This window comes from Canis lupus, chromosome 13, assembly GCF_003254725.2.
Source record: "Canis lupus dingo isolate Sandy chromosome 13, ASM325472v2, whole genome shotgun sequence".
Lineage (NCBI taxonomy): Eukaryota > Metazoa > Chordata > Mammalia > Carnivora > Canidae > Canis > Canis lupus.
In genome coordinates, this window is record NC_064255.1 from 59,215,520 (window position 1) to 59,237,245 (window position 21,726).

Here is a 21,726-nt window from a genome sequence, read left to right on the forward strand (position 1 = left end):
AGCAGAAAAATAGAATTGACAGATTCCTGTAAAAAGTTGGTATCTTGCCATACTTGTTTTTCCTAGAAGGAAATACATTTCCCCTACTTCTGTAAATGTCATTGAGGAATAAAGGAATGGTAAGTCCCCTCAACCTCTGGGTTCATAGCCAACCTTTAGTTGTCCACTTCTGATATTGAGTTCCTCATCCTGAAAACCACATATATGTTTAGAGATTTTTGGTTGAATAATAAAAAATTTAAAGAAAACTTTTCCTCCTACTTTTAAAACTCCTTAATTCTCAGAATCTTTCCAAGCTTTCCTTTCTTTTCTACATGACATTAAGGCCAAATGTTTTCCACCTGGAGGCCCTTTTGAACATCCTCATAATTCCAGGGAGAGGTTCCTGTTTATCCAAATCCCAGCAAAACAAGGAAGAGGATACAGCCCATGATGACTCAACCCGACTGCAGTTCAAAAGTAGAAAGATGGGTTAAGAGGGAAGACAGTGCTCTGCAGCAGATGTGCTTGCAAGGAGGCAGGGGTGTGGAGCATGCAGAAAGCACCTCACCCACATGAACAAAGCCCATAAGTGTTCGCTCATCAGCTCAGTAGCTTCTGCAGCCAACATCTGCCATGACACCTATGTTTATAGCCATGGTAATTGCACTGTGTCAAAAGGATTATTTCACTGTCACAATTCACTAAGGGCAAGCCTTGTTATGAGAAAAATGAGGCTTGGACTTGGGTTTTTTTTTTTTTTTTCATCTTTATTAAGGTATAAAATTCATCTTGCATAACTGAAAAGTAGGGAATGCTTCACAAATTTGTGTGTCATCCTTGGCAGGGTTCATGCTAATCTCTGCTTGGCTCCAATTTTTGTATATATGCTGCAGAAACAAGCACTAGGCTTGTTTGGATTTTTATTTGGGGTGTTGTATTTTTTCAGTTACTATTCTGACATTCTATAGGTCTGACAAATCATCAAATCTCAATACACCAATATGCTCTTTGAGAAAAATAGATTTTCACATCATTTTAATTGTTCCTTTACACTGAACAGAGTTGTTTTCTTTTTCTTAAAACAGTGCGTGCTGATTTAGTTATTGTATAATTATTATTTTTGAATTTCTGGTGATACTAGTTCTCTCTTCTCAAATATTTCTCAACAATGATCATCTATAAATTCTTCCAGATAAAACGCTGAATCATTTCATCAAGTACGCCTCCCATAGAGAAAAAAACCTCTTAATTTTTTCTCTCATCAAAATATATTCCTGATAGTCTTGAGTTAAATATAAATATGCAAACCAGCACCAGAAACAATTAGAAGGAAACATAATTGATTATATCTTACCTCCAGGCAGAGAAGAACTTTCCCGCATAAAAAGCAAAGGAAAAAGCACACGATGGCTTAGTTTTACTTGCTGGATAATCTTGGGCAAAATATTTATCCTTTCTATTCCTTTGTGTCCACATCTATGTGGTTGAGAAATAAGCTCAGTCATGGTGAGTTTATGGAACATCAACTATATGGAATGTCAGACAAGCAGTGAAAAACATACTGAAGAAGTATAGGGATAAAAAAAAACACTTATGTAATCTTTAGAAGTAATGTAGTATAATCATAAGAATAGATTTTGGCATTGGACAAACCTGGTTTGTAAATTCTGCCTTTGTCACTTTAGTAGATCTGCGACTTACATATGATGATAGCAGTTAATTTTATTCATTTTTTTTTGAAGATTTTTTATGTTTTTATTCACAAGAGAAACAGAGAGAGAGGCAGGACATAGGCAGAGGGAGAAGCAGGCTCCCTGCAGGGAGCCTGATGCGGGACTCAATCCTAGGACCCTGGGATCATGCCCTGAGCCAAAGGCAGATGCTCAACCGCTGAGTCACCCAGGTGCCCCTGATGATAGCAGTTTAAAGGGTTGTTCTGAGGTTAAAACAGTAGAGGCTATAGTACCAAAATTATAATTTCATTATCCAAAACAGTAAACCAATCATCCAAATTCTAATGCAATCCAAAGACCAATCCTAACTCAATCAGTTCCTTCCAGAACAATCTTCTGTCTTTGTTTAATTTCTCCTTGTAACAAGGCTATCAGCATCACAATCTACTCCTAAAAACATGTCAACCAGATAAGAAAGCAACTTACAAAAAAGAAGAGTATTTGCAATGCATGTGATCAAGTGTTAATGCCTTTTATATTAAAAAAAGACTCCTAAAAATCAATATAAAAGACGAACAAGTTAAATAGAAAAAATGAGTAAGTAACTAGCAATTCGTAAAAGAAAAACAAAGAATGGAGACAAAGATGTTAGTTTCATTTGTAATTAAAAACTGCAAGTTAAAATAAGAATATACTATTGTCTACCAATCAGCGTCAGGTATTAAAAAAGACTGATAATACTCAATGTCGCTGACAGTGAGGGTGTAATAGTGACTGGTGGTGAGTTTATAAATTGGTGCATTTTTGGAAGGCGATCTAATGGTATATTCAAAAATCCTTAAAAACTTAAATTGTCCTTAGCAATATCATTGAAAGTAATTTGACCTAAAAATATCACAGAGAAGTATAAATATTTATGTACATGAATGTTCATTAGAGCATTATTTTATAATAAAATGAAAAATAGGGCAACTTGGGTGGCTCAGCGGTTTTGCGCTTGCCTTCAGCCCAGGGCATGATCCTGAGTCCCACATCCGGCTCCCTGCATAGGGCCTGCTTCTCCCTCTGCCTGTGTCTCTGCCCCGCCCCCCACCCTCTGTCTCTCATGAATAAATAAATAAAATCTTTAAAAAATAATAAATAAATAAATAAATAAAATGAAAAAATAATCTAAATTTCTGTCACTTGTGGAATGGTTAGATAAATACGTAATTGCCATCTGTTTGTGTATTACACTACTACCAGAAATAGTGACTTTGAGGGCCATCTAAATATTGAAGAAATACTTGTAACTAAGTGTTAGATGGAATTAAAAGGATATAAACTGTATTTCTTATACTATTCCGATCCTGAAAATGAACCACTTGACCACATACACACGCACGCACACAACAAACACAATGTAATGTACATGAAGTCTAGATTTTTTTTTCACTTTTTTTTGATTATCAGTATTGTCTAGTTTCTGCAATGAGGATTTATTTACAATTTATAGGTTAAGAACAAGGTTTCTTTTTCCTTCAAAAAAGTGATCATTTCATATACAAGTGATATTTTATTCTTTCTGTTTTATTTATTTTTTTTATTCTTTCTGTTTTAATTAATTCTATTTTTTCCAGATGTTTGCAATCAATCAATAGATAAATAAGTGTGATTATTTTATTTCTAAAAAGACCTTGGTGATGAAACAGTCCATCTTTATAGCCTGAATGCTGAAGTGTATATAAAGACAGAATTTAGGACACACGAACAATAAAAAGGCTTAATCAGGAATCAACAAATGCAAAAAAATTATATCAACAATACAGAAGGATGATTTGATTCCAGCTGGGTAAGCTTTTGTTTATTTTATTTTTTAAAGATTTTATGTATTTATTCATGAGAGACACCGAGACAGAGAAAGAGGCAGAGACACAGGCAGAGGGAGAAGCAGGCTCCAGGCAGGGAGCCAGACATGGGACTCGATCGTGGGTCTCCAGGGTCACGCCCCAGGCCGAAGGCGGCGCAAACAGCGGAGCCACCCGGGCTGCCCCAGGTTTTGTTTAGACTCAGGTTCAGGCAAATACACCACTCCTACTAAATTGAGCTGATGTCCCAAGTTCTATCCTTCACCTGTCCAGAAAAACAGACAGAAAAAAAGGTTTGGAATGGAAAGAGCAAGCCCAATTTATTCACAGTATCAAGCACTTGTTCAGTGAACTGTCTGATCATTTAAATTAATGCTGATTTTGAAGGAGGAGAGCAAGGGTCTCGTCTTCCAGAGTCAAAGAATGAATCTCACAGACAAAGGAGAGTAAAACGATAGGAGCTTAAGTTAAGGACACAGAAAAAGCTCCCAGGAGTGAGAGATCCCGATAGGGTTGCCCACGTGGGCCTCCACTGACAGTCTTATTTAGAACTGACCAGGGAGCTTGTGGTCTTCTCATTCTTTTTTTTTTTCTTTTCTTTTTTTTCTTTTTTAAGGTTTTATTTATTTATTCATGAGAGACACAGAAAGAAAAGCAGAGACATAGGCAGAGGGAGAAGCAGGCTCCATGCAGGGAGCCAGACATGGGACTCAATCCCAGGACTCCAGGATCACACCCTGGGCTGAAGGCTGCACTAAACCCTGAGCCACCTGGGGTTCCTGGCTCTTCTCATTCTTGTGCTGTCTTGGTTTGAGTCAGGACTGGTGAGAACATCTTTAATGGCTTCCTTTTGGGTTTGATTATTCTTGGTTGGTCACAGGCAACTGTCATATATGTATTTTATGACACACACACAAAATATATATATATATATATCTTCCCCATCATCCACACTTAGGACAGAGTGGTCTGGTTTGTTCCCTTATCTCTGGTTTCCTTACACCTCAGCATTTTGGGGATTTTGTTTTGTGAGCCTGATTCCATGGCCCCCCTTCCTATTTTTCCCTACCTAACCCAGCCTGTCCCTTACTCAATTTGAGTTAGAAATTGAGGTAAAGGGGATCCCTGGGGGCTCAGCGGTTTAGCACCTGCCTTCGGCCTAGGGCGTGATCCTGGGGTCCTGAGATCCAGTCCCGGGATCGAGTCCCACATCAGGCTCCCTGCATGGAGCCTGCTTCTCCCTCTGCCTGTGTCTCTGCCATTCTCTCTCTCTCTCTTTCTCTCTCTCTCTCTCTCTCTGTGTCTCTCATGAATAAACAAATAAAATCTTAAAAAAAAAAAAGAAATTGAGGTAAAGGGTGTAGGCATAACTTAAGGAAATGTGCAGGCAGGATGTGCAAGCATTTCATTTCCTGTACCAAATAGTAAAATCATTAGTAAAATCAACAGATCTATGGTTTTTCTCAAATCTAATAGTCTATGATGTTATATGTTGTTTCATAATTAATGAATTTATGGATATGCAGGAAATTCCTGTCTTCTAATTTCATTCTGAAAAATATTTGATCAAAGTGAAAATAGAGACAAAATTGTTGATGACTAGTCATCCTATAAAGGCATAGCAAAACAGCTACCAGGTCGTAATTTTAGCTGTGGTCTTACAGGAAAAATTTCTTATTGTTACCCCAAAATACTGCATGATGTTCTTTGTGAGGGAAAAACCCCAAAGCAGGCAGCATGCAGCTAAGAGAAAATAACACTTACAAATCCCTTTATTTTAGTTCTCAAGTGCTGAGTCAACAGCCTTGTTGATAAAATCTTCAAATTTGGCCTCTTGGTCCCCGCATGACAGCATTCAAATATTTTAACAAAGTTCACATTAATAACTGTGGTCACCTGCATAATTTCTCTTGGAGTTTGCACACTAATCTTACCACTCTCTGAAGCAGTTGGGAAACTCTTGATGTATGTAGTTATTCTTTAAAAGCACCAAGAGAGTAATTATAATATAAGGATGGGTGGATGCATATAATTTGGAATTTTAACTCAGAGATCCCTATCTAGAAATTCCCTGGCGATGAAACATTGTCAGAAAGACAAATGCTTGTACATATACAGGAGAGATTCAAATGCCTGGAGAAGAGAGGGTGTAGTCACCTCAGAAAGGAGCGGCCTGGTGCTTTGGTTGCAAAGCCCTGAGGCAGATGCTAAAGACTGGTGTTCCTCTTTGGCTTTCCTCTCTTTGTTTTTAGCCTTCTAAATGCTGTACATGCATAGTAAAGCCTGAAAATTTGAAAGTCTCTGGAAATGAAATTGAAAAATTAATAGTTTATTGGGGGCTTGGGTGGCTCAGTCAATTACACATCTGGCTCTTGATTTCTGCTCAGGTCAGGATCTCAGGATGGTGGGATCAAGTCTCAAGTCCAGGCCTGTGTCCCACTCAGCAGGGAGTCTGCTGGTCCCTCTCCCTCTGCTCCCTGCCCCCTACTCACTTTCTCTCAAATAAATAAATAGGATCTTTTAAAAAAAAATTAACAGTTTCTCATTTTTAGGAAGCAAAGTATCTCATTTATGTAGAAAAGAGGTAATCATTTTTCAGCGGATTGGCAAATGCTTTCATTCTTACTTGGGAAAGACTTCTTAGATGCTGTTTGGTCTTTTCTATTATTTTATGTAAAACAGTCTATAGAAAGTTGTTGTGAATTAGACATCTTTTCTCCTGCCATTGGGGCTAATGTCATTGACTCATTTCTAAGACAACACCATGAAACCCTCAGGTGAGGAGTCACTAGTTGTTATTACTAGGTTGAGCAAGTTTTAGAACTAATAATGATGCGGTTTGAAGCAGTGGTGGGGCTTGGGGCCAATGGCCAAGAAAGAATTCTCGAGACATCGTCAGTGCAAAAAAAAGGTGGTTTTATTAAAGCACAAAGACAGGACTCATGGGCAGAAAGAACAGCATCATGAGTGTGAGGGGTGACTGCTTACAAATCTTGGAGTTGGGAAGTAAAAACAGGGAAGTTTCCAAAAGGACTTTCATATGTTAAAGAGGACTCAGGATCCTGGAGCGCTAGCTATTATCAAGCCAAGGTTGTGTTTCCCACTAGTAAAGCATTAAACTTAAGACATTTAGGAGTTTCCTGGAGAAACGTTATACTCTACCTGCCTCAAGTATCTATCATTGGACTGAATTTAATTTCATCTACATTTCCTTCTGCCTTTGTTTCCCACTGCAGTAACATGCAGAGGAAATTTCTAAAGTGTGAGTTAATCCTTTTCTTTGCTCTAAATGGGATCTAAACTGTGTAACTATTGTGAATGCAGTCTAAGAAAAGGAAGAGTGAAAAAAACTGGCTTTACAGACGGAGTAGTAATCATTAAGCTGGATAGAATAGTCTCTTCTAGTCAGATGTAACTATATAAGACCCTAACAGGTAGAAAATTCATTTGACATGGAGTCATTTTTTGAATGATGAGTTTATGCTAAAGGATTCATCCAGACCAGGATCTATCCAGACTTCACCCTTTCAAAACTGATAAAGTCTGTGAAGTTCCTTAAATATGATTTAATACCTGTGTCTCCCCCTTGGTCTGCAAAGCCCAGCTCTTTGGAGGTTCCTCCCTGAAGATTATATTAGATTTTTCCTTCTCCTTGTTCCCAGAGTATATCATAGATTATTTTATTATAATCATAGCTAGTGCATACAGTGCTTACTATGTGCTAAGCATTATTTTAGGTTCTTTAGCTATATTAATTCATTTTAACTTCAAATTAACTTTATAAGTAAGGTTCTAATATTTTATTTTATTTTATTTATTTATTCATGAGAGACACACAGAGAGAGAGAGAGGCAGAGACACAGACAGAGGGAGAAACATGGGACTCGACCCCAGGTCTCCAGGATCACACCCTGGGCTGAAGGCGGCGCTAAACCGCCGAGCCACCCGGGCTGCCCTATAACTATCTTTACATGCTTAGGTCATTGTGATGTGATTTATAATAAGTGTATCTTTGTTCTTCCTGTTCCTGGCACAGAGATCCTAAAACTCTTGGAATTTCCTAAATGATGAGAGCCAAAAAGGTGTCTTCTATTATGTTAATGAAGTGACTTTTGGGAAGCCCTTAGGTCGCCTAAAGGTGGGGCTGGTTGTCCAGGGAACCAACCAACTGATGAGAGGTTTGGACCCTTCAGTCCTTCCTCCTGACTTTCACAAACTGCAGAGGAGCTGAAGATTAAGTCCAATCACACAATTTAATGAGTTTAGAGAGCTTCCATATTGCTGAACCAGTATGCCTGGCTCCAAACTCCACAGGGAGAGAAGCTACTTTGTTTAGGACCTCGCCCTATGTATATCTTCTTCTGACTATTATCCTTAGTAAAAAACCACTAGTCTGGTGGCTAAATTGGTTTCCTGAGTTTGGTGAGCAGCTCTAGCAGATAATCAAATCTAAAGAGAAGATCATGGGAATCTCTGATTTATAACCAGTCAGAAGCACAGGAAACAACATGGACTTGTGATTGGCATCTGAAGTGAAAGGCAATCTTGTGGGACTGAGCTCTTAACCTGTGGAATCTGATGCTATCTGAGTGGATAGTGTCAGAATTAAGTTGAATTATAGGACACCCAGCTGGTGTCAGAGAACTGCTCGGTGGTGTGTGGAAAAACCCACATATTAGAATTGAGTGGAATGTACTAGTCATCCTTAAGAACTGGGGCGTAAGGGTCGTAACTTACTCATCTTTATATTCCCACTGCTGAGTACACAGTGTAGGAGCTTAATAGTTGTTGTTGAAATGAATTACAGGGTGCTTCGGTGGCTCAGTGGGTGAGCCCCTGCCTTTGGCTCAGGTCGTGATCCAGTCCCCCTCGCCCCGCCATCAGGCTCCCAGCAGGGAGCCTAACTATGTCTCTGCTCTCTCTGTGTGTCTCTCATGAATAAATAAATAAAATATTTTTTTAAAAAAAAGAAATGAAGGGCAGCCTGGGTGACTCAGCGGTTTAGCACCGCCTTGGGCCCAGGGCATGATCCTGGAGACCTGGGATCGAGTCTTGCATCGGGATCCCTGCATGGAGACTGCTTCTCCCTCTGCTTGTGTCTCTACCTCTCTCTGTTTCTCATGAATAAATAAATAAAATCTTAAAAAAAAAAAATTACAAACTCTTTAAGGACTAGAATCTTTATGCTTTTAACACTCACAGTATGCATCATACTTTGAATGTTCTGCATACTGGAAATGGTAAGTAAGTATAGATAAAGGAATAAATCTATCCCCTTTTGAAAAGGATAACTATTAAAGGGAAGAGTAGCAAGTGTTGCAAAATATAAAATATAAATGGGATTTATTTGTAAAAATGGGATCTCTTAAAGGTTAAAAAGTCAGCAAATCTGAATCCCCTTTTAAAATGTAATTATTTCTCCTTTACAAACTGCAATAATTCACTTCTCTTCAAACCAAATTTCTATCATCTTATGCACTGACTAAACTTTTTCCTTGGAAGGTCAAAAACATTAGTGTCTGAGATGAGCAATTTTGAGCTTTTTATTCTCCTTGGCACAGAGGCTATTTCTTGAGTAAGACAGTTACAGGTTAACACATAATTCCTATCCACTGGACTCTGAAACTTTCCCCTTTCCCTCCGTGAAATTTTTTCAAGTCACTTACATGACTCCCTGATTCCCTCTTACAGCCCGTTTCCAGATTTGGTAATCACTATCTAACACCAGTTTTTGTCTTCCCCTTATTTGTTTCTGGTTTTTATTGTTTTGAAGAGCTAACAATTCATTTTCATTTTTCTAGCAATTTCTTTGCTAGTGATCCTATTTATGCTCGGACTATGCTCTGCTATATTCCAGGGGACCTAAAAATTCCCTTTTATATGTTTCTTTCTTTTTCAACCTGTCAACAGATAAAATTCAGATGTATAATAATTATTAAGTATATATATTCAAATTTATTTAATGGGCTTACATAATTTCTTCCAAACCGTATCTTTGATTATGAGTCATCTCAAAATGTTAGTGACCTGACAAAGTCACAGTCCATAGTTAGTCTGGCAGTTCCCTTCAATAGCTCTCTTAAAATTGTTGACTCAGGGAAGTCCCATGCTCAGTTTATCCATAGGACAATAGTGAAGGACCTTTAAGAAGCCAGGTCTGGGAAGTGACACAAATGGCTTCTGTCTATATCCCATTTACCATTTCATATAACTGCAATCTAGCTGATGTAACTTCAAGAGACACTTGGAACCATAGCACTACCATATGCCTCCAAAAAGGCAGTAAGATTAATGAGCATCTAGCCAGTCCTCCTTTCTGGCTGCTTATTATCCCTTTATTCATCCTCCCACACATAAAACACAGTCACTTCCATCACCAACCCAAAACCTTTAATCACTAACTGCATCAACTCAAAATCCAGGCTCTCCAGTTGCCATGTAGTCTTTTCCATCTGATCAAGATGTGAAGCCCCAGGCTCTGGAGACCTAAGAACTAGAAAGACAAGGAAGTGATCCTCACCCAAGCAGATATCTAATTACAAAGATGGAGTAGGGATAAGATAACCACAATTAACACTTCCATTTAGAAGAATAAGAAACACAGCAGTCACTGGTTCTAACCAATTTTGAAATCCCACTGGGCAGACACTGCCCCTGGGCAGGGGAAAACCTTGATTAGGCTCAATTATCTTTTCTGGGGAGAACTTCATTAACCAGTGTCCTCAATCTCTGGAGGGCTCTTCCTTGTCCATTATTTTCCTTGACTAAATCTGGTGTGGGTATTGTATAGATTGAAGGGGATGTATAGATTGAAAAGCCTACCTACTCCTGCATGGTTGGGGTTCTGCAAGTTGTTTTAAATCCCAATATCACAGATGGTTTTTTTTATTGTACTTTCTTAGTTTCATTGGTAGAATCATTTCTTCAAAAATTTAGTGGTTTAAGATCTGTGTCCAATTAATTCCAAATGCCAGTAGCCACACCAATAGTCTTTTTCTAGACATGATTCTGCAGTCTGATTTGTGTTGTGGCTTCACCCTATGATTTCCTTTTTACTTAATGGCAGCTACCTTGAAATCTATCTTAAGCAAATTAAGGTCATACTCATAATCTGATCCTTTCCATGAGTACCTTTATCCAATCATCGGGTTGTACTTAACTTTCTTCATTCTTAGCTTTTAGTAAATCTATCTCTGATTGTTTAGGGTTTAGACATTAGGACTCTTAAGCTTGCAAGGCCCTAAATTTCTATTCTCTCTCTCTCTCTCTCTTTCTCTCTCTCTCTCTCTCTCTCAATTCTTTTTTTAACAATACTTTGCCAAATGAGCAAATAGTCCTAAAAAAAAAACACTGCTAACATTTGGTTTTCCAAACTCTTTTCTGTAGCGTTTACAAGATCAATTGGTACATGGTCTGCATTGTAAAGAAAAGCAGGTAACAAATATACTGAAAATACTGCCACCATATAACGCAGCTATCCATAACTATTACTTCACTCTCCAGAGCCAATAGCTGACCTAATGCCACATATTTTAGGTTTTTGTTATGCCAGTACCTCACTTCTGTTACCAATTACTGTGCTAAAAGGAGTAAAGATCACTAGCAGCTTTAACAATAAACCTTCAAATCAGAGGAGCATAATACAACAAAAGTTTGTCTCCAGTTCATAATGTGGCGCAAGGAGCTTTTTCAGGCGACTCTACTCCAAATGAAGACTCAGTTTTGGATTCCTTCCTTCGTCACACTCTTCCATCACATTTTTAACCTTGAACAGAAAGGTAATGTGAGATAATAGAAAATACATATATTGGACTCTGCCCCCAGTTCCTGGCAAAGAGCTCCTAGAACCCTTGTAATTTCCTAAGTGGTAAGAATACCAGGAGCAACTCTTATTCTAATATTGGTCTTTGACCCCATCTCTGACAAAGGGCTCCTAAAACCCAAATAAATTCCTAAGTGATTCCTTCACTAGGAATATTTTTTGTTCTAATGAGGCAACTCTGGATGGATTCCTACATGGCTTCTGGATGGTGGCTGATCACGGGGAAGACCAACCCATGATTATTAGAAGCTTAGAATTTTCAGTTCCAGCCCCTCTCGCATCCCCTTGCCATCTTTAGAGAGGGGAGGGCCTGGAAATGGAGTTAATAATTGGTCTTGCCCATGTGAGGAAGCCTCCATAAAATCCTAATAGTGTAGGGTTCAGAAAGCTTCCAGGCTGGCAAAAACTACATGGGGGAATGATATACTCCAACTCTATGGGGACAGAAGTTCCTGTGCTCAGACATTCTCACCCCTCACCCTATGTATCTCTTTATCTTTTTTTTTTCTATACCCTTTATCATATCCTTTAATAAACTGGTAAACATAAGGAAGTGTATCTCTGAGTTCTGTGAACCACACTAGCAAATTAATCAAACCCAAGGAGAGGGGTGTTGGGACCTCTGATCTATAGTCAGTTGGTCAGAAGCACAGGTAGTAACCTGGGCTTGCAACCTGTATCTGAAGGGGCGTGTGGGGTGGGAGGGGCAGTCTTATGGGCCTGAGCCCTTAGCCTGTGGGATCTGACGCAGTCTCCATACAGATAGAGTCAGAACTGAGTTAAATTGTAAGACACTTAACTGGTGTTGCAGAGAATTTGCTTGGTATTGGGAACTCCACACATTTGGTGACCAGAGTGTCAGAAGTGAATCGTTCTATGTGAATAATAAAGGAGACTCATAAAAAAGAAACATACGATAGGGAAGAAATGGGGTTTTCCTTATATACCGGGGGAAAAAAATCCTTTAGAGAGTATATATAAGATTGAGGAGACATTTTTAGTGGCTAGCACTGGAAGTGGCAAACAGCACCTTAACTCATTGTCTATAAACCAGTCACTTGGCCCCATGCTAATGACAAAAGTAGCTGTGAAATGTAAGTTTCCTGTGTGCTTAGTAAAATGAAAAAGTATTGTTCAGTATATAGGCAATCCATCTTTGCCACAGTATGATAGTGAGAAAAAGCCCCAGATTTAGAGCAGTTTGTATTTGCATCCTGACTCTTAGTTCTTACTAAATGTCTGATCTCAGCCAAGTTAATTAATGTCTCTTAATTTTTGTTTCCTAATATGTAAACACTATTCATAAAACCTAGCTTTACAAAAAAAAAAAAAAGTGCTTTATTGAAAGGATTTTATGTAATGAAGAGAATTGCCAAAAAAAAAAAAGAGAGAGAAGAGAATTGCCAGGAAAGGAAGAGAACCACATTCTGAAATGGGGAGTGTACAGAGGATACTAGGCAACAGACCACCACTGAGACCATGGACCTGGGGCCATGAGGGTACTGTTGTTGCCATTGGTGATCCTTGGATGCCACTACTTGCACAGCCACCCACCCCTGGCACTGGACACCATATACCACACCCGTTCTTTTTCCACCCGAGCCATGGAACAGGTGTTGCTTATGTACTGCTGCCACTATCGGGGTAGATTCTTCACCACTCCTGCTCTCTTGTATCACTAGCTCCCCGTGCTAAGTCAAGCAGATGCAGCTAATTAGTTGAGTCCAGATCATGTTCCTGTGCCCTAGCTGGAAAGGAAGATGGTATAAGTATACATGGGCTGTAGGGCTTCTGTCAAAGAATTCCACAAATACAAAAAGGGAATTTGTGCTCAAGGCAAAGAGAACAACAAAAGATAAATATTTACTTCAGATACTTGTTGGTCTATATCTAGCAATTTCTGGGTTCAAGGGGTAAAAGTAAATGAAATAGTTCCTACCTCTAAAAAGCTGTATATGAAAGTATTTTATGAATTGGAAAGCTCTCAGAAATTGAAGGTCCTGATATTACTGCAATAATTTTAATATCCAGACTATACTAATAGATTCTAAAGATATTTTTAGAATATTTTAGACTTACATTGACGCATCCATCTAATTTCAACATTACCTTAATCTATTCAAACATTGTATGTTTGAATATATGCCTCAAAATTTTACTTCATATGTACAATATTATTTTTAACCAATAGCTTTTGATGAAGATTAGTTGATAGCAACTCCAAAGTTAAAAAATACAGTATATGTGAATGAGTTCTATGATTTCCGTTTAATCACTGAAGCTGTAGTTCCTGATAGAGCAGAAGACTTGCCTTTGTTTATATGGAATCATGTCAAACCACTTAGGAGAAAAAAAAGCAGGCAAAATAAAAATGTTGTCTTCTACTGTAAATAGAGACTTTGGAATTTCACGTGTTTCATTAAAGAATTTCTTACTTTTTCTACATTATGATATAAAAGAACTGTGGATCTCTGAAGAGTACTTCTTCCGCAGAGAACAAAGGAAATGTCCCTCTCCCAGAGCTAAATTAGTAATTAACATTCAGTGAGTTGAATGTGCTTCTAAAAGAAAGCACTGCAGGGCAGTCTGGGTGGCTCAGTGGTTTAGCGCCGCCTTCAGCCCAAGGCCTGATCCTGGAGACCCAGGATTGAGTCCCACGTCGGGCTCCCTGCATGGAGCCTGCTTCTCTCTCTGCCTCTCTCTCTGTGTCTCTCATGAATAAATAAATAAAATCTTAAAAAAAAAAAAATACCGCAGGTCATTTACTTTGTTTATTGTGGCAATGGACTTGGGAGTTTGTGACAGAGCCTGACCCAGAAGGACAGATCGAAATGGGAGGTAGCACCAAGTCTCACAAGTCCTACTTCTTCGGGAAACAAATCATAAGGAACAGATGATAACAATCAGCATCCAGCAGGCAAACACAAGGCAAAATAAGCAAAAGCTTGTAGTTCCAACATGATCAGGTCTGAAAGGGTTAGTTGGTTCATCTGTCTTGGGATTTCAAAATAACCATTTCTGCAAATGTAAAATCATTTCAAAATGCAATATGTATAAAAATGCCCATGAAATAACCAGAAAGAATAAATATAATTATGCTGAAAATAGAGAAGCAGCAGCAGAATCACCCTTTACAGAGCAACTACAAACCACTTTACAATAATGTTTCATTCAGTAGGTAATATTTCTGAATCTATTCCTTCTCAATCCACCTAGTCAAAGAAATAACTAACCTAACCTTGTTCACTAGCTAGAAGATGAAACAGATGACAACAGAATTGTAATCTCACTGAATGATATAATAAGCTTTTTCTTTCTCAAATAGTGATGTCTACATTTCTTCATCCCCCACAACAAGCTCACTCTTTTAAAAAACTTTTTGAAGCACTTTAATCAGTGACAAAAGACATTCTTTAGAGTCCCCTAGGTGCCAATTTAGCATTTTTACCCATGATGAACAGTCACTACACCATCGGTTAAGGAGCAATTGGTGATATTAAAACACACTTAATATAGTTAAATATTCTATATGGGAGCATAATATCCTCTTAATTTTTACATTCAACAGTTAAGAAAATATTATTCCAACCATTTCCTCTAATAGACTATGCTGCATATTCAAGTGCCTTCTATTTCTTTTGTGTTTGTTCAAAGGAAACAATACAATAAAGATATAGAACACAGAGTAAGTGCAATACAAATAATTTTGGCAGGCACAGAGCTCCAAAGATAATCCTCTTTCAAGGTCATTAATGATGATTAAAGAAAGATAAAATAATAGCTTCAAATGAAATGCTTCCTAGTGACAGCATATTAAAATCTTTTTTTTAGCATATTAAAATCTATTAATGCAATATTTAGTTTCACTTAAACCAACAAGATAATTGCAAAGGAAATTCCACTTGAAAAAAACCCCACTATATTTGGCATGGTAAAACATGAGGATTTTAATGAATATGGTATATCATTTCTTTTTTTTCTACATTTATGTTTACTAATATAAATAGATGCATCAATTAACATCAATTTTATAGCTTATCCTGTTACTATCACTTGCTGAACTAAAAAGTAGAATTAAAATATAGCTACTATGATATTATCTTCTTCTAACCCTAGACAGTATTTAAGAGCAGGGGATCATCAGAGGACTAAAAATTAAATATGCTCATCCTCAGCACTGATTTTCATATTCTTTCTCAAAATACCCTAGTCTTCATATCCCAGGTTCCACTGTGTATTATTATTTTTAGACTATTAAATTCACAGAATGGAATTATTTTTTTTAAGATTTTATTTATTTATTTATTTATTTATTTATTTATTTATTTATTTATTTATTTATAAGTTACAGAGAGAGAGAGAGAGGCAGAAATACAGGCAGAGGGAGAAGCAGGTTCCACGCAAGGAGCCCAATGTGGGACTCCATCCCAGGGGCCCTGGGATCATGCCCTGAGCTGAAGGCAGATGCTCAACCCCTGAACCACCCAGGTGTCCACACAGAATGGAAGTAAACACACTCTCCATTTCATTGCACATTATCAGCATCTGTCAATATCTTTTTGTTTGTTTTTAATTTCCAACTTTTACTATTTTTTTCCATTCATCTACCAGCTTCATCTCTCTGCCACCCTTGTATATTTAATATATACCTTTCCAGTCTGTTATTTCTGTTGATTTAGACACATTCATATCCTTAAAAATAAATGTAGTGTTGTTTTCTGGGTGTGTGTATTTGATCTCTTTAAAAGATATTCCCGCTGAGTGAAGTAAGTCAGTCGGAGAAGGACAAACATTATATGTTCTCATTCATTTGGGGAATATAAATAATAGTGAAAGGGAATATAAGGGAAGGGAGAAGAAATGTGTGGGAAATATCAGAAAGGGAGACAGAACGTAAAGACTGCTAACTCTGGGAAACGAACTAGGGGTGGTAGAAGGGGAGGAGGGCGGGGGGTGGGAGTGAATGGGTGATGGGCACTGGGTATTATTCTGTATGTTAGTAAATTGAACACCAATAAAAAAAAAAAAAAAAAAACGAATGTTGATAACATAGGAAGAAAAAAAAAAAAAATAAAAGATATTCCCTTATAAATCTCGTATTCTTTTTTTTCCCACTTGTCATGATATTTGAAGATTCATCTAGCTATATATTAACAGAGAACATTAATTATTTTTTAAAAAATATTTTGTTGGGATCCCTGGGTGGCGCAGGGGTTTGGTGCCTGCCTTTGGCCCAGGGCGCGATCCTGGAGACCTGGGATCGAATCCCACGTCGGGCTCCCGGTGCATGGAGCCTGCTTTCCCCTCTGCCTGTGTTTCTGCCTCTCTCTTTCTCTCTCTGTGACTATCATAAATAAATAAACATTAAAAAAAAATATTTTGTTTACTTATTCATGAGAGACACACAGAGAGGCAGAGACATAGGCAGAGGGAGAAGCAGGCTTCCTTCAGAGAGCCTGATGTGGAATTCTATCCTGGACCCTGGGATCATGATCTGAGGCAAAGGCAGATACTCAACCACTGAACCACCCAGGCATCCCAACATAGAACATTAATTCTGAGTGCTGCATATTTCTTAATTATCTTATGTCTATTTCTCATTTTACTTCCCATTCCTCTTCTGATAGACATCTAGGCTTCCTCCATTTCTATTACCTCAAACAGTGCTATAAAAACTATTACTAGTGACAGTTGTAAGAGACCTGGGGTATAATTGCTACATCATATAGAATGTATAAGTGTAGTTAATTTACCAAGTACTTCCAGATTGCTCTCTGGAATGATTGCACCAGTTTACTGTCCCTAAAGCTGTGTGAGAAGTTCCTTATTGGGTGCTTGGGTGGCTCAGTGGTTGAGCATCTGCCTTTGGCCCAGGGCATGATCCTAGGATCCTGGGATCAAGTCCCACATCACCACATCAGGCTCCCCATGGGGAGCCTGCTTCTCCCTCTGCCTATGTCTCTGCTTCTCTGTGTCTCTCATGAATAAATGAGGTATTTTTTTTAAAAAAAGAGAGAGAAGTTCCTTATTTCCCAACATCCTCACCATGACTTAATATTATCAAACTTTATTTTATTTATTTATTTATTTATTTTATAATCAAACTTTCTAATTAGTGTTCTAATTTGCATTTTTATGATTAATACTAAGGGTAAATAGCTCTTCAGTTGCTTATTAGTCATTTGGGTTTTCCTGTTTATTTTTGTATCTTCTGTTTTGACAGTAGAATGCAAACTTTATGGATGCTGTTATTTGTTTGCATCTTCTTTCCTTTCCTGGTTGGTTTTGTCACAAAGTTATCTAATTAATCTTTTAAAAGAAAAACCAGCTCTGGATTTGTATAGCAATGCCTAGCACTTAGATGCTCAATATATATCAAATGAGCGATGAATAAAAGAATGCATGACAAATGAATGTTATTTGCTGCATAATAAACAACTGCACAACTCAATGACAACATGGGCGTGCAGACTGGTCTGCTGAAAGTTGTGGCTCTGCTGAGATCTACCAGGCTTGGCTCCAGTCTGCAGTTTGGAGTAATATCTAAATGATTTAATAACTAGATAGCATGGACAACAACTAATCTTTTTTTTTTTTAATTTTTATTTATTTATGATAGTTACAGAGAGAAAGAGAGGCAGAGACACAGGCAGAGGGAGAAGCAGGCTCCATGCACCGGGAGCCCGATGTGGGATTCGATCCTGGGTCTCCAGGATCGCGCCCTGGGCCAAAGGCAGGCACCAAACCGCTCTGCCACCCAGGGATCCTAACAACTAATCTTAATAGAATGTTGAACATACTGGAACAGATAGATGCCTGTGTAACTATCTGATACCGGTGCAATGCTGAATGACAGCCTAACTTGGGACGATCATCTCTCTTTGCTAGTTATATGTATCATCATAATCCTGATTAATATCTCTATAATGCAAAGTTTTTATACCAAAATTCTCTGCCCAATGACCCAGTTCCTTTTTTTAAATAAATTTATTTTTATTGGTGTTCAATTTGTCAACATACAGAATAACACCCAGTGCTCATCCCGTCAAGTGCCCACCTCAGTGCCCGTCACCCAGTCACCCCCAACCCTGCCCACCTCCCCTTCCACCACCCCTAGTTAGTTTCCCAGAGTTAGGAGTCTTTCATGTTCTGTCTCCCTTTCTGATATTTCCCACTTATTTTTTCTCCTTTCCCCTTTATTCCCTTTCATTATTTTTTATATTCCCCAAATGAATGAGACTATATAATGTTTGTCCTTCTCTGATTGACTTACTTCACTCAGCATAATACCCTCCAGTTCCATCCACGTCGAAGCAAATGGTGGGTATTTGTCGTTTCTAATGGCTGAGGAATATTCCATTGCATACATCGACCACATCTTCTTTATCCATTCATCTTTCCATGGACACCGAGGCTCCTTCCACAGTTTGGCTATTGTGGCCATTGCTGCTAGAAACATCGGGGTGCAAGTGTCCCGGCGTTTCATTGCATCTGTATCTTTGGGGTAAATCCCCAGCAGTGCAATTGCTGGCAATGACCCAGTTCTGATGCTGATCTGTTCTAAATTGGTTGGTGACATATTTTTGAAATCTTCTCCCTGTAACAATTAAGAGATCATTCACATTTTATCATGAACAATATGATTTTTAAGATTACAAAATATTAGGATGCCTGGGTGACTCAGTGGTTGAGTGTCTACCTTCGGCTCAAAGCATGATCCTGGAGTCCTGGGATCAAGTTCCGCATAGGGCTCCCGCAGGGAGCCTGCTTCTTCTGCCTCTGCCTGTGTCTCTGCTTCTCCCTGTATCTATCATGAATAAATAAATAAATAAAATCTTTAAACAAAAAATATTACAAAATGTTTAAGATGTTAAAAGTTAAAATACTTTCAAGAAAAATCTGCAATTATGAATATTGCTTATCATCCAGCAAGGATATTCTTTTTCTTTCCAAATTAGATGACCTGACATAATATCAAATTATAATCATGGATTATTTTATTTATTTTTGAAGATTTTATTTCTTTATTCACGAGAAACAGAGAGAGGTAGAGACTTAGGCAGAGGGAGGAGAAGCAGGCTCCATGCAGGGAGCCTGATGCAGGACCTGATCCCAGGACTCCAGGATCGCACCTTGAGCCGGAGGCAGACACTCAACCACTGAGCCACTCAGGTGTCCCATGGATTATTTTACATAGAGTTTTTATATCAAAATTTAACAAAACAGTGATGAGCTTTATTTGACACTACAGTCCTTACTGTTCTCTTTTAAAATATTTGGGTCTAATATTCAAGGGTCAGAATATTTCTTCCTAGGAACTTGCTTTCAATTAGCCTATCTTGCCACTAGATGGAGAGTGATGACAGTGTACAGTCTCATAACCAGTCAGCCTTTAAAGATAGCTTTTTAGGGTGCTGCATATGTTTGAAGCCTTGCCTTAATCTAGCAAAAGGTTAATATTCTGGTTTCAAAGGTAAAATTAGAAGAGTTCTTTCCCCTCTAACTCATTAAGTATGAATAAAACAAGGCTTCTTTTTAATTCCTCCTCTAAGTCTCTCTATATTTGTTTGGGAAGAAAAGGAAGAATTGTTGCCTCCAGTAATAGCAAGTAATCAATCAGTCGGTCCATCTATCCATCAATCTCTCTTAACATTTCAGTCTAGATGCTGAACTTGCCACCTGGTAGAAGAAAAAGATGTATCAACTGTTGTCCTGAAAATCTAAGGGTTCCCCAGAATTCATCCAGCCACATTAATCAGGAAAGGATAGTGATTCCCTTAGCAGATTCCAGCAGATGGAATGACAGCTGTCTGTTTGGGCCTTTCAGACCCCCCTGAATCAAAGAACTCTTTCTTATAGAGCTTCTTTCCCTCCAGAGCTCTTACTGCGAGTGGCAAGACATTCAGAGGCTGGACCCATTCACAAGTAACCCACAGACCTCATAAAACTATACTGATAGATATTCCAATACAATTCAAGTCTAGCATTTGCACCAAAATTGAAGTGGCTGAATCATAATCAAGTTATATAACCTTATTTTAAGTTAAAGCCTACAGGCTTACCTAAGTTTAATTTTAGGACAGTAGAAGAAGAACTTTTCCTTAAATATTTATTTGAAAGACATACAAAGGATTGTCTGTCTATCAGTACAAGCTATAGTAAGAGGCCACTAGATTTTAAGTCACTTATTTAACTAGCGATACGTGTGCATGGATGAACAAAACAAACGTTACATTTCTTATCATTTGAGATAATGAATAAAGGCATTGTTGAGAAATATTGGGGTAATGGGTGAAGACTTGACTGTAATTCACCTATGTAAGAATTAAAATGTTCAAACTCACTAGCAAAAGAAATTCTTAAGGTTTTTTTGTTGTTATTTTGTGTGTGTGCGTGTGTTTTTTAAGTAAACTCTACCCTAAATGTGGGGCTCCAACTCATGACCTCAAGATCAAGAGTCACATGCTCCATGTACTGAGCCAGCCAGATGCCCCTGAAATTCTTAGTTTTTAAACAATTTTTTTTTTTTTTTTTTGAGAGAGAGAGAGAGAATGCGAGGGTAGGGGATGGGGGCAGAGCAAGGGAGAGAGAGAATGTCAAGCAGGCTCCATATTCAGTGCAGAGCCTTAGAGGGGCTCAATCTCCTGACCCTGAGATCATGAGCTGACCAAAAATCAAGTGTCAGATGCTGAACCAACTGAACCACCCAGGTGTCCTGTGTCATTTTCCTTTTTTAAAGTACAAATGCAGGGCACCTGGATGGCTAAATCAGCTAAGCCCCCAGGCTCCAAGCTTAGCAGGGAGTCAGCTTGAGAGTATCTCCCTTACCCTTTGCCCCTCCCCCTGACCCTATCCTTAAGGCTCTCTCTCTCTCTCTCTCTCAAATAAATAAGTAAATCTTTAAAAAAAAAAAAAAAAAAGAAGAAGAAAGAAAAGTACAAATGCATTTATCATGATTGACAATATGGAACAAAGACAGATATAAAGAGTATAAACTGGTATAAGTTTCCAACAGGGCAATTTTGCAACAATTATAAAAAACTTGAACAGAATTCATATTGTTTGGCTCAGAGATTTCACTTATAGGAATTTAATTATTTATCAGAGGGAAAATATGTATCAATCTAAAGTCAAAATTCAAAGAATGGTTAAATAAATTATGATTCAATGCTCCACTTTCCATATTAGTCTACTTCTAATACCTCTGATAGTCCTGTGCCTTTGAGGTTGGAAGGCAAAAACTGCATTTCCCACATGGCTTCACTGTTAGGGTCCTGGGTAGGTTTGGACACCAGGTCCATGGAGGCAGGACTCATGGCAGTGGCTATTTATGGTGCTGCAAACCCATGGGAGCTCGCATGGTTCTGCTGGTCACCGCTTTGTGATTTGATGACTTCCCAGA

At 38.2% G+C, this 21,726-nt stretch overlaps 1 protein-coding gene and 1 non-coding gene across 2 annotated transcripts in view; both read right to left on the bottom strand.

Annotated features, from left to right (window-relative positions):
* Positions 1-782: 782 nt before the first annotated feature.
* On the bottom strand, positions 783-885 carry LOC112652380 (U6 spliceosomal RNA). The gene has a single exon (XR_003131408.1). It is a non-coding gene; the product is annotated as a U6 spliceosomal RNA (small nuclear RNA).
* A 5,520-nt stretch (positions 886-6,405) lies between these two features.
* The window catches only part of LOC125752372 (uncharacterized), a 32,607-nt gene continuing 17,286 nt past the window's right edge, over positions 6,406-21,726 (bottom strand). The window contains exons 3-5 of the mRNA XM_049093081.1: positions 19,024-19,131; positions 18,598-18,921; positions 6,406-11,267 (exon numbers count right to left, since the gene is read on the bottom strand). Coding sequence (XP_048949038.1) covers positions 11,202-11,267; positions 18,598-18,921; positions 19,024-19,131 — 498 coding nt within the window. The 3' untranslated portion in view covers positions 6,406-11,201. The remainder of the gene's footprint in view (positions 11,268-18,597; positions 18,922-19,023; positions 19,132-21,726) is intronic.